This window comes from Hippocampus comes, unplaced genomic scaffold (genome assembly GCF_001891065.2).
Source record: "Hippocampus comes isolate QL1 unplaced genomic scaffold, H_comes_QL1_v1.1 scaffold51, whole genome shotgun sequence".
NCBI classification, from domain to species: domain Eukaryota; kingdom Metazoa; phylum Chordata; class Actinopteri; order Syngnathiformes; family Syngnathidae; genus Hippocampus; species Hippocampus comes.
In genome coordinates, this window is record NW_017805497.1 from 2,587,666 (window position 1) to 2,600,299 (window position 12,634).

The 12,634-nt window shown below is 41.1% G+C and overlaps 1 protein-coding gene across 2 annotated transcripts in view; it reads left to right on the plus strand.

Annotated features, from left to right (window-relative positions):
- Window positions 1-742: 742 nt before the first annotated feature.
- Window positions 743-12,634, plus strand: part of LOC109519824 (E3 ubiquitin-protein ligase SMURF2-like) — a 48,854-nt gene continuing 36,962 nt past the window's right edge. For both annotated transcript variants that reach the window (XM_019876596.1, XM_019876598.1), the window contains exon 1: window positions 743-1,154. In XM_019876596.1, coding sequence (XP_019732155.1) covers window positions 1,103-1,154 — 52 coding nt within the window. In that variant the 5' untranslated portion in view covers window positions 743-1,102. The remainder of the gene's footprint in view (window positions 1,155-12,634) is intronic.

Consider the following 12,634-nt stretch of genomic DNA (forward strand, 5'->3'; position numbering starts at 1 on the left):
TAATATTTGTCTTGGTCAGACAGTTGTGTTTTGCTGCAGTCTTCATTTTGTCCCAGCATGAAAACAAAGTTCCATTGATCCCATCCACACACACGAGATATCATTGGCGAGGCCAGGATGACTTTTACTGAGCAAATCAGGACTTCGTCGGGCGGAGCTCAAATGAGTCAAAAGGTCTACCATCTACCAAAATCAAATTAATAGGCTGGGTCTCAGGACAATATGATAATAACATTATACTATTATATTTTAAGACATATTTCAACTGATTTGATTCAAGTTTGCTGTGTATGCAAAAAAAAAAAAAAAAAACGTGTTTCATCTGGATCGTACGTCCGTCCGTCCATCCACATCCGTCCATCCATCCACCCAAACGTTTTACGATTCATTCAATTCGTCAATTTTGATCATTTTTAGAGAACACGTACTAAAAAGAAGTGCAGAAGTTATCAGTTCTTGTTAATTTGTATTCTTCACCTGGCAATCCTTCACCTGGCTATCCAAAATGACACTTCTTTTGTCAAGAAATTGCAAACTTTATAGTCATTTTTTTTTTTGAACCATTTTAAAGTTAACCAGATTACGGTTGAAACACTATGATTTGGGTTTCAAAGTAATAATAAAACCCAGATTAACCCACAGTTTCTATATTTTCTCGATAAATACCACAAGTTTAGATTTATTTTGAAAAAAATACCGGATGTTGTTTTACCAAGAAATGCTTTACGTGCCTGTATCTGTCTTGCACTACTCCACTCACTCATTACGAAGCACCCGAGCCCTAGGTGCTTGTCCGGATGGAGGGCGAACCTTTCACTTGATTTGGTTTTTATTTTTGTCCGTTCATTTTGCCGCAGCATGCACAGTATTTGGGATTTTTCTGACTGACGTGTTTTTTTCGCGTAAGGATGACCATTTTCAGCCATGCGCTCGTTCGTGACGCCGTTCTGTCTAGTGTACACAGGCCAGTGATGTGCTATGGTGATACAACAAGCTAATACGACGCTAGCAGGGGGGACTGATTTGGGAGACACCTTTTGAACACCTCAGCAAATGATTCGTACGCTTTGTTAATTTTCAACACGCTGGAACACCAAGGGGGATGTCTAACCAAGGAGTTCGAAGGAATGGCCCAGTAAAGCTGCGGTTGACAGGTAAGCGAATTTAAACCCCCTCCCCTCTCCCTTGTCCCCCTCCCGCACCGCTCGTGAAGCGTTAGCATGCTAGCCACCCTAGCTAACTAATACTGGTGGTCAGCTGGCGATGTGGAGCGCGTGGCACACATATTTCTTACCTGGCGTGCACTTTTAGACATTGAATGTCTCCTTGTGAACACTAACGCATGCATTGACGTATATATGCTCGCGGGGAGCAAACATTCATACGCATAGGTTTTCGCACTGAAAAGAACCCAATGAATCACTCACTCGTCTTTACTGATGACGTCCTGGCAAAGGCCAACAGGATCGACAAATGTAAAGCAAATAACAGCATGCAAATCGATAGACACTGAAGTGAATGCATACATTTCCTCAAGCAGGGAAGTATTTAGTCATTTGAGGGCCCAAGGCAAACGGGTCCTCCATGTACAACTTCACCGACAAAAGGTTTCATTTCAACTCCACACAAGGTCTTCAAAGATAAATTCCTTCAAATCACCCATTAGGATTTAAGACTACACTGATCTACCACATTTATTTATTTATTTTATTTTTTTTATTTGTAGGAAATTCAAGTAAAGTCCTACATTTTTTTGGCCTGATTCCGAATCTGCTTTCGTTTTTTTTTTCAAGCGCATCAGGTTTTCGTCGTCGTCATCATTATCATCACAAAATAACAATGTAAAACAATATGATGATAATATGTCATGTAGTAATGTGTAGTATTTGTGAATTAAGGGTTAGGTTCAGCAACAGGTGGATTTTGTTCCCTCCAACTTCTTAGCCATAAATTACAGCACGTGGTAAATAATAAAATAATAAAACCACAAAATTACGAATAAACAGAAATATGACACCCCCTTTGAACCCAAATGAAATTACATCCTGATTTGCCCTGTGATGTGTGATATGAAGTACAGTATTTTCATTCCATTTGGTAATTTGATTGCATTCTAATTGTAATACCAGGATCTATGGAAACGTGACTGGTCTTTCTGTCTTTGTGTTGAATCCGTATTGCACATTTGTAACCAGCTGCTTTTTCTTTGGGGAAAATAATGATCTACATTTACCCCTATTTTCTAACACGTCGCAGACCAAAATAGTAACTGAATCATAATTTTTTTTGTCCATTTTCTGCACTGTCGATTTGGAGCGTTGTCCTGAAGAAGAATAGAAGGAAATAAATGCAACATTTTTTTTTTTTTGGTAATCTAATTCATTAAAAAAAATCAACAGACGAGTTCATTTAAAAAATATCGATAGTTCTAAAACTGAAAATTTTAACATCACGCTTGTTTCGTAGAATTTTGTGATGTCACAATGAACGCTTAAAACGCTAAGTCAGTGTTTTTAGTATGTTAACAACTAATTGAAATTGAAGTGTCTTGATTATCAATTTGTGGTTCATTTGCCTTTATTTTAGCATAAGCCTAACCTGTACGACCAAAACATTTATATACAATAAAATGTAACGACAAATCTGTTATTGTTCATTGTAATATAGATACATTTATTGCTTGTGTTTGTTAAAAAAATTCAAAGGAAGATGACTTCATTACTGGGGGATAGGGGGATCACAGTTGGATTATATTTCAAAATCGTTCAGCCCTACTCATAAATCAAGTTGTCACTAATGAAAATAATGATAGTCGTGTCAAATTACGTGCTCGGTGTGAAATTCGGGCCTGTTTAGATAAAGACAAAGCTGTTATTGTGTTGTATGAATGGCAACAGGTGGACACACAATCCACTTTTCATAGTTCTGCCTGTCAATATTCATCACTGCCTTGATGAATACATGAACAAAGATGTGCAATCTGTTATTTGTGGTAAATAAATCATAAAATAATAATTTGACCCCAAGTCTGCATTAAACATGGTCCAAGCAAATATTTGGACAAATATTAACTACATCGCCACCTCTCATTTTAAGTCATAGTGTAGAAGCCGAAAGCTTGTGTATTCATTGACTAATCACGCCGTTACTAGTCACCCCATTAGGTCACGCTAAGCAAAAATATCTCAATCAAATCTTGCATTGGATGGTGTACCTAAGCTTGTGGCCAATGTGTGTGTGGTTTGTGGCACAGAGAGTTGTGTTCCTGTTGCCATCTGTATAATGTGGAGCGATTCTGCCTACAATTGGATCCTTCAGCTTGGCCCGTGTGGTGATAAATGTTGACTGTACTCCACATGAATGACACGTCCCCTTGATATATTCCTCACCCAGTGCATTACAGCAAGGTGGAGTAATAAGATCTACACACTTTAAAGCCGTTCTTTCTGCGCCCCGGACTTTTTTTTTCTCTCCTCCATATGGGGAATGGTTTTAAATGGGTCGCAGTGGTCTTAAGACGGAATCCCAGGAATGTGAAACCTCAGAGAGGAAATGTGAGTCTTGCCGATCATAGACATATCCTCTGTCTGTCTTTCACTTTAGGATGTCTATGTAGGCCCAATTTTTCATTGATATCCTGCAAAATTGCTGAGCCGTAAACGAAGACATGCCATTTATGCGCTTTTGTCTTTTGCACAGAACCCAGCCAAACTTAAGTGTTGCAGAAACAGCCTCCTTGTTCACACAGCATCCTGCCACCAGATAATAAAATCCATGACAGGGTCTGAAGTAGTCTTATTAAATACTAGGGGGAGGCTCACTTGTCAAACTGTTCCAGCATTTGGAAATACCCTTACTCACATGCGACATCTTCCCTGTTTTATGGCTCTAGCACCTCTTACACCACCTGGAAAAGCCACCTATTTTCCATCATTTTTGCACGTTGTTGTTCTGTATGAACTTTAGGCGGCCCGCTGCACACTGAGCAATGCAGCTGAATGTGACTGAATTGGACCACCGTGAAAAAAATGACAGTTGCCAACTTATGGCCGCATGTCAGTCGACATGCTGCATTAGGGAAAATGCTACCCTGTATTAATGTTTTTCCACATACAATATACTGTACTGTTCACCCCCACCCCCCACACACTCCATTGAACCGTAAAAACATGTCATGATTGTCATTGCCTTAAAGAGAGACACAGGTGTCGAACAGGAGAGAGTGTGGATATTTTGAGAGCGTGTTGGCGGTGATCGACTGCACCTTTGCATTTTTGTAACAGAATCTCTGAGCTTTACTTTGTAGCCACAGGTACTTATGACAGTGTAGATCTAGTTGCGAGTTATTGTAAAACACAATACATTCTTGCGGTATTACATTCATCTTGTCTTGTTTGTCCAAAATAAAGGTGTTTAGGTGTTGTTCATTTGTATGTGTGAAGCTCATTGAGTTGCCTGGTGTATGAAATGTGACATATTTGCCTTGTCTTGCCTTCTTTTGTCGTGTTCTCTTAATAAACTTTGACTCAACTTTCACCACATGATAGTTAGCTATCAAAATATATTTGCAGGTTTGTTTTAAATTTATTTTCTTCAGACAATTGTCCCACCCCAGTAGAGAGCAAGTTCTTTTTTGCTGACTATTTCGGCAACTAGGCAAGAGCTCTTTCTCTTTAGTCAGGCTTGAATGGCAGTTTTGTTTTTAGGGTTTTTTTTTTTTTGTCGTCAACAGTAATGTGATGAAAGTTGAGTTGAAGTCTATTAATACACAACAACAATGATCATCTTTCAGCTTAGTACAGTGCTCCCAAACCTTTTTTCCTCCACAGACCATTTTCACATAAAAGCAAGTTTCGATGGACAGGTAAAAAATTTATAAAACCAAATGATTAAAAAATACAGCTCACTATTAATCTGAATGTAGTTTGTACATTTTTTGTCCGCTTCAAAGAGCCAACCGGTTTCATCTTGTGTTATGTTCCATCGCATAATGTTTTATGCTGAGACATCGTAGCAAGGCTTCAAAAAAATTAAAGCAGTTCTCCGTTTCGCTACTTCTATTTCATTTGTGCTTTTATTGTATTTTGGAATAGCCTTGTTTGTTTTTGCAAATGACTGTGAAATTGGTCTCATTTTTGGTTAAGTATTTCCACACACTTCTAGCATAGCATGACCACGTCCCGTACTACAATAAATTCTAAGACATAATGTCATAAAGTGCCACAAGTGTCATGGTGTTGCCGTATGTTGGAGTCGGAATAAAGTTCTCTTTATTACACAGCGGTTTTTGCCCGTGCATTATTATAATGTGCATTATGACATAGCATTTCATCAACAAAGATGAAGCTTGACTTTGCGCTGCTGCGCTTGTTCTTCACCACCAGCCATGTGGTCCCACTCATATGAATATTTTAAGACAAGCGGCAATACAGTAGTAATAGCCAAAGCCAGCAACGCTAATAGCTCTTCTCATCCGCAACCAGCTTATATTCATACACTCAGACCAGACGTATGAAGGCTGTGTCACCTTGTTGGCCGGGCATTTTGATGCTTCGCAGAGAGTTGCAATTCAGCGACGAAAGCAGACGGGTGAGTTGAACTCTGTAAATTGGTCAATTGGAAGACGAGATGATCAAAACACCTGATTAGCAAATTGTCCACCTCAAGCTTCAAACATCAAGGATCAATAATCAGTTCAAACTCTAGTATGTACTATATTGGTACGAGTTGGCGGTGGCGGCCGGCTCACTTGTTTTTATGAAAGCTCATGTGCATTTTTGATTGGCTCTTATATCGGCAGTGTTGTGACGTCGTTCACCAGAGATTTAAGTTTGGAATTTCGGCAAAATCAGTGGCTAACAGTCAGCCACTCATGAAGGCTAGTTACCAAACTCCCGCACACTGCACAACAGTTCACTTGGTTTCGGCTGCATCGCTTGATATGTGGTGGGTCTTACATAGTGCCCGCAAGAGCACCTATGTATAAGGCAAAACCATCAAGATAGCCCACAGGAGTGAATTGTAATGTTCACTTCTCTTGCCCTGTTTTGTTGAAAGCAGTTGTTCTTTTTGACACACCGCTGACACCATTGTGAATCTAATTATCTGATGAGACACAGTTGTATCAATATCCCGTTTTGTATAAAAAGCAAATGCATATACTGTAATTGACCCAACGTCTCTCATGGTTCTGATATGCCAATTGTACAGGATCTTTTTGCATAAAAGGCACTTCTAAGTACTATGTCAGAAGACAGAAAATTGCTGGGTTGAATTGGCTGTTAATACACAACAGTGACATGGAACAAAGGCGACTTGGTGACTTTTCCAAGCACTATAGAAGAGGCTTGTGTTTGTGTTAGCAGTGTGGGGGGCTTATGAGAGTGAGCAAGAAGAATTGCTTCTCACTTGCACACACTTCACGATCCCAGCTGTTAATTTTAACTTGTGCCGTAGTTGCAAACGTGACACGAGTGTTTAGTTGTGGCTACGCTTGACTCATTGTGTCTGCAACAGTGCACATTTAAACCTAACATTCGGTACCAACCACAGTCTGCATTAACACTGCACTATCTGCTTCGTGTTCTCATAGTTTGAATTTTTGTCTGTGTCACCGCACAGGGCAATTTTCTAAGCAAAAAAGACTTGGGACAGCATTTTCAGCTGTCTCTCTCGGGCCGCTCTTGGCTGTTTTCAGAACTCAGGCCTGTCTGATTCCAATCAGATTCCTCCTCACATTCGATGACTGTCCACAGTGTCTAAATGAGATCTGGCTCTGTTCAGACCGGGCCATATTATTGACCCACCTGACAGGTTGCTGTTGCAACGATGTCGGGACAGAAGCATCATCCATTACGTGTCGTGTTTGCCATCATATAATGGTGACACCGGCAACAAGGAAAAACATAGTGGTTTCTCATCCAGGTGTTTTTGCCCTGTCTCTGTGTCAGAGATGTTCACTCGGACAGTTGAACAAACAGACTCAGGCAGGAGGCGCAGTTTTCTACGAAGCCACTCCGTGTGCGCTTACCAACTGACACCTGACCTCTGCAGCCTCTGCCGGCTTTTTATTGATCGTGTATGCAAATTTGTCAGAGATTTTCACTCGGACAGTTAACAAAGGCTCGACGCAGGAACAGATCAACTTTCACTGCCGGCAGGAGGTGCGGTTCTCCATGAAGCCACTCAGTGTGCGCTTTCCACTGTCACCTGACCCCTGCAGCCTCTGCCGGCCATTTTGTTGATTGTGTATGCAAATTACAAGTAATACATCAGAAAAACACTCCCATCTTCATTTACATACCACGCCCCTGGACGCCCCCATTGGGTCGCCTCTCAGTGGACCCCCAAAGACAAAGCTCTGTAACCTGGCTCGTGACCCTTTCTCATGATGGAGCGTACAAGTACTCCTACAGAGTACTTCCTTCCGTCCAAAGTTAAATCTTCCTTTCCAAGTTGTCAGTTAACAGGCGCCTGTGTCTACGAGAGTTAAATCTTTCTTTCTGAGATGTGGTCAGGTACCATGCGTTCGTGGGTCCCTTCACCTCAAATTGACCCCTGATTCTCTGTGCTTCCATTGGGTGCAAGATGTCTGAACACAAGCATTTCGAGGTCAATCAAGCAAGTGACAAACTGAAACTTTAAAACATGATAACTTTGTGTTTGTCTACTTTCTGTGACAAAATTACAAGTGATGTATCAGAAAAACACTCCCTTCTTCATTTACATGTCATGCCTCTCAGCCCAGCCCACTGATACACCCCTCAGAGGCCAAAACATCTCTCGGTACAAACAATGGATAGATACATTGTTAATTCAATGGGTATATTTCACATGAATTGAGACACTGGAACAAACTCAAGGACATCTTATCGTGTTGCCCACACGAAGTTGAACATTCCTGTTTGTACTATCAGTTAACAAGGCCTCAGTCTCATTCAGCTCAAGTTGGCCCTTTTTCCTGTGTCCTCTAAACACACGTGTTTGAGGTCAATCAAGCATACAACAAAATGAAACTTTTAAACATGATAACCGAGTTTGTCTATACTCTATCACTCTGTCAAGTAGAGGTGCAGAAAATCTGAGATGCACCAGACATTTTCACTATCGGACCGTTCCGCACTTCATTTGGTGCTCTCCGGTCTGTTGCATTGGATCTTGCGTCGCGTAGAGCGACGTCACGGAGAGTCAAAACCCAACACGGCAATGTGCGCCAAGCTTTAGGTGCAGCCTTGATATCTCAGCGGCGGCTCAGCTTCGAATCATCAGACAAATCACAGCCTTTGCCATTAGCAGATCGCATTTTATCATATTGCGATGATATTGCAAATGGGATTAATCATTCATCCCTGCTTGTATCTTGTTTTTATCATGCTGTTGTTTTAATAAGTGTAAAACAATCACAAATACTGTGCTAACCAGATTATACTTGCTATATGATGTTTAAATCGATCTTAACGTGCCATACGGCTTTAAAGTGGTTGTTCCGATTTATGGAATGGATGACATCACATGTCATCAGTTGACCAAAGATCTTCAGTAGGAATGATTTCAATCTGAATGAGAAAGTCTGCATGTAAACTCAGCTACTGAAATACAAAAAAGGTCAAATAAACTTTTGTTGTGCTCACTACGCTGAAGTTCTAATAGGTTGAAGTGAAATTTGCTGAAGCCTCACTCACGGCGATGATTTGAAATTTTTTTGGAAGTTGATTTTTTTTCTAGGTTTACAGACCATTTTCTAGCTCTGAAAATGGTCTGGGAAAAAAAATCAAGTCCTTGACTTTGTTGACACATCGACTGGGAGCATCACATGTCCTGACATCACCTCACCCTGCAACTCCAGTTTCATCTAAAATATTTAACTGCAACAGTTTTCCTTTTTACACCTAGACAAATCAAGAAGGAAAACAAAAACAAACTTTTTTTTAGTTGCCCGATGAGACAATGGAGTGTCGTTAATCCCCAACAGTACTTGCTGCGTAGCATGTCAACATAAGACAGTTTATGCACTCTCACAATCCAGAAGGATGTGTTTTGTTTCATTTTCTTGCACTGGTTGGAATCTGGATCCACTCAAAGGAGAATGACATGAGATGTATGAGGGGATGAATCCCTTCACTCGCTGACACTGCTGCAAGGAGGGGGCCGGGGGGTATGTCCGCCTGTGTGATCCATTGCCTCCATTAGCCTCCAGTTGGCGTGCAGCAAGCCAGTCAACCACTGGAAGCATCATCTTCCTGTACTCGGTGAGCGTGCAACTCTCAGACAGACAAGGGAACACACAGCTACATTTTTCATAGACTGTCATGGTTTGCGTGTGTTCTAATGTTTGGGTAAACCAGTGCTTGGTCTGTGCGTTCATGGGACTAGAAAGAATTAGAAGTGGGTGGTTAAGATAAAGATTCAGCATCTGCTCCTTTACCATCTTTAGCACAGGTTAGTTGTGCGCATTTTCTCAGCTTCACGCCATTTCTGTCCATGTATGTTTTGTGTTCACAAAAACAGGACACAAACCATTACTGCTGCACCATACGGTATGCTTACAATTTCATCGTTTCAGCTTCCAGTGGACTGGATGTTTTCCCAACAACGGCCCAGCCTAAATCATGAAAAACATACCTATAGAAAGATAGGTGACGGCACTGAACACAACAAACGGTACAAAATTAATTAATTAAGTCATAAAATCACCTTCCTCAGTTATGAGATGTTTCAGAAAAGTTTGGAGACTAGCCTTCTCGGTGACGCTTTCATGCACTACTGGAAGGATTCTGCCGGGATCCTCCACAGCGCTGTCGTTAAAGCCATCTTGACATCATCCACATCTTCAAAACGGGACCCCTTATGCGTGGCTAAGAGCAAACAAAATCACACATGGCCATGTCAGGTGAGTTACTCCGGAGGTTGCTTCAGGCTGCCAATGTTCTTCTCAGCCAGGAACTGTCAGGTTCTCGCTAACTAGTGGAGAAGCAATCGCTTGGTCTTGTTTTTCTAGCCCACAACCTTCAATCTGTGTGTTTTTCACTTTCATCACAGTAAAATTATTCGCTTTTTTGTTAGTTTAGATTTTCTGGTGCTCTTTACATTATTTATTTCATCACAATCCTTTTACAAACAGCCTTTGATTTATAATAATGTGACTGTGACGTGACTGCAGAAGTATTAAGCAGAGTTGACGATTGTGACTCATCATCACGGAAGTGATGACACCTTCCCGTTGTGTTTGATCGACATTTTTAAACACTCAGGTGACAATGTTCACTCAATCAAATAAACTGCACTATCACAGACAGTACACTAGTTTTTTTTAACCAATTCAGACCTTTCAAGTATAAACACACCTTTGTCTTTTGTCTTTGTAAAGCCCACTACCGGTACTCCCCCCCCCCCCCAACCCCCACCTTTCTCACTTCTGCTGTATTTAGTACCCTTTCATGCACATTTTCAATTTCAAGTCGCTTCAATGCTCTAAACGTTAATTGTACTAACAAGCATAATCCATAATCATGGCAGTTTTGTTTTGCTCGCCTCGCAAGCGCTAGCCTGAGCCTTTGCTTGTTGAAGTCGGCCGTTGGTATTATCTGCTTTTCCGATTACTTTTGAACTTGGTGGCATCAGTGTACTTCTGAGCAGGAAAATGGAAAGACTGAACACCTCAATGTTGCGTAACAAAATCTAACCCGGGGAGAGGAGGTGGGCTTTAGCATGCTGTATGCCTTAAACTTTCCAAGAAGAGGGGGAGGATTTTCCTGCAAGCGTGTGTTAGAGAACTTTCCCTTGTTACTTTTATTTCAGGTAGAGTTACACTGGAAGTAAAGCTTCACTTCATTAATTAGATATGTTCATCTTCCCCCAACTCTCAGTACATCTGAACCGGTCTGTTGATTCATGAAGAGTCGTGTTCTCGTCTGGAGCCGTGACATGAGAAACGTAGTTTATGGTGTCTTACTTGACTCCACTATGCGAATGTCCCAACGCACTTCTTCTCTTTGTGTCCCAACGCACTTCTTCTCTTTGCAGTTTCTCATCACATCCCTGCCCTTTTGTTACGCTGTCATTTTTGTCTGTCCTCGTTCGTCTTCTTCCCTCAAACAGGAATCTGGTCCAGACACTTGACAGATGAGTCAACTGGTGTGTATCTAGTTTGGTTTAGATTAGACTGTTATCTGTACTAATATTAACGTTTGTGCCGTGTGAGCTTTTGTCTTGTTTATTCAACACGTCACTGATGTCTGTTGAGGTGTCATGTAAGGCCTTTTCTCACATTGCAAAGATATACTTATGAATAGATCTGTTTTGAAATTATAGTGAATCCAAATAGCTTTCCCAGTTATATTTTGATTGCTGAGCAGTTGCAATAAACCAGGTTGGGGTCTTGAGGGATCACTCTCTCCTCCCTTTCTTCTGCTACTGTTTCTGTGGTCAAACAGCCCACTGCAATGTGTGTGTGTGTGTGTGTGTGTGTGTGTGTGTGTGTGTGTGTGTGTGTGTGTGTGTGTGTGTGTGTGTGTGTTTGTGCGTGTGTGTTTGTGCGTGTGTGCGTGTGTGAAGACTCCACCCTTTCACGAAAATGCTCAATTACTTCAAGTAAAGTCTGGTTCACATCACATGAAAAATGTGTAATTGTGTCAGAGTTAACAAAGAGTCGGTTTGAAAACAGTTCAATCAAGTGTTCAAATATAGCTGTAGTGAATTCTCAGCGGTCTCGTTGAGATACCAGACACAGTGCATTATTCTATGTCTCTGTTCATCACTCCAGCAGATAAATACTACCTCTTTAAATTGTGCAACAGACATCAAAAAGGAGAATTCCAAGTCTGTTTTGTAATATCTTTTCTCACAAAGTGTGATTGCAGGGCTCTCGTGCTGGTTGGATCTTGTCTGACAGCCCATACGATTTCCAAGCTTGACCTTCAAGACATCTGTACATCTGTCCCAGAACACGCCCTTGCCTCTCACCCAACCATATTGTGTGCTCTTCGTTGATTCTGGAGGATCAAAGTTCTGCTCTGAATCACATGTCCTCTTTTATAAGCTCCCTGTCTTATTAAAGTACATCGTGGCTGTATTTAGGAACTATAAATCATATTCTGTAATATTGCTGGATGGAGGGATGGTCAGGAATGGACTTGCAAGTCTTGATGCAAAGACATCTTGTTTTCATCCTTGAGGACAATCAGACACCCAACAAAAAAAAACCTATGCATGGAACAATCCTTTGAACAGCTGCCGCCATACGGAATTTGTGTGACGATTATATGATTTGTCACACTTTGGATTCTTGTCCATCCACATATTTTCTGTACTGATATTGTGCGGAGTCAGGAGTTGACTGGAGCCTTTCTCAGCAAAAGGTGGACTCAGGGTTCTTCACTCTCGTCGACTAGTCCACTTTACAATTCCACCACCATGTTTAGAACTTGATATCTACTATTAGCTAATCATTTGTTTTGGTTTGAGGAGGAGGCAAAGCCGCTTGCAGCAACAGATGTGTTTTGGGTGAAATGCGCAAATAATCAATGACGTCACTCTCTCCGCGTGGAAAGTGTAATGCTGCCAAATAATCCCCCTTTTTAAGAAATGTACTTGTAATCTGATTGTGATAACATGTGTATATATATATATATATATA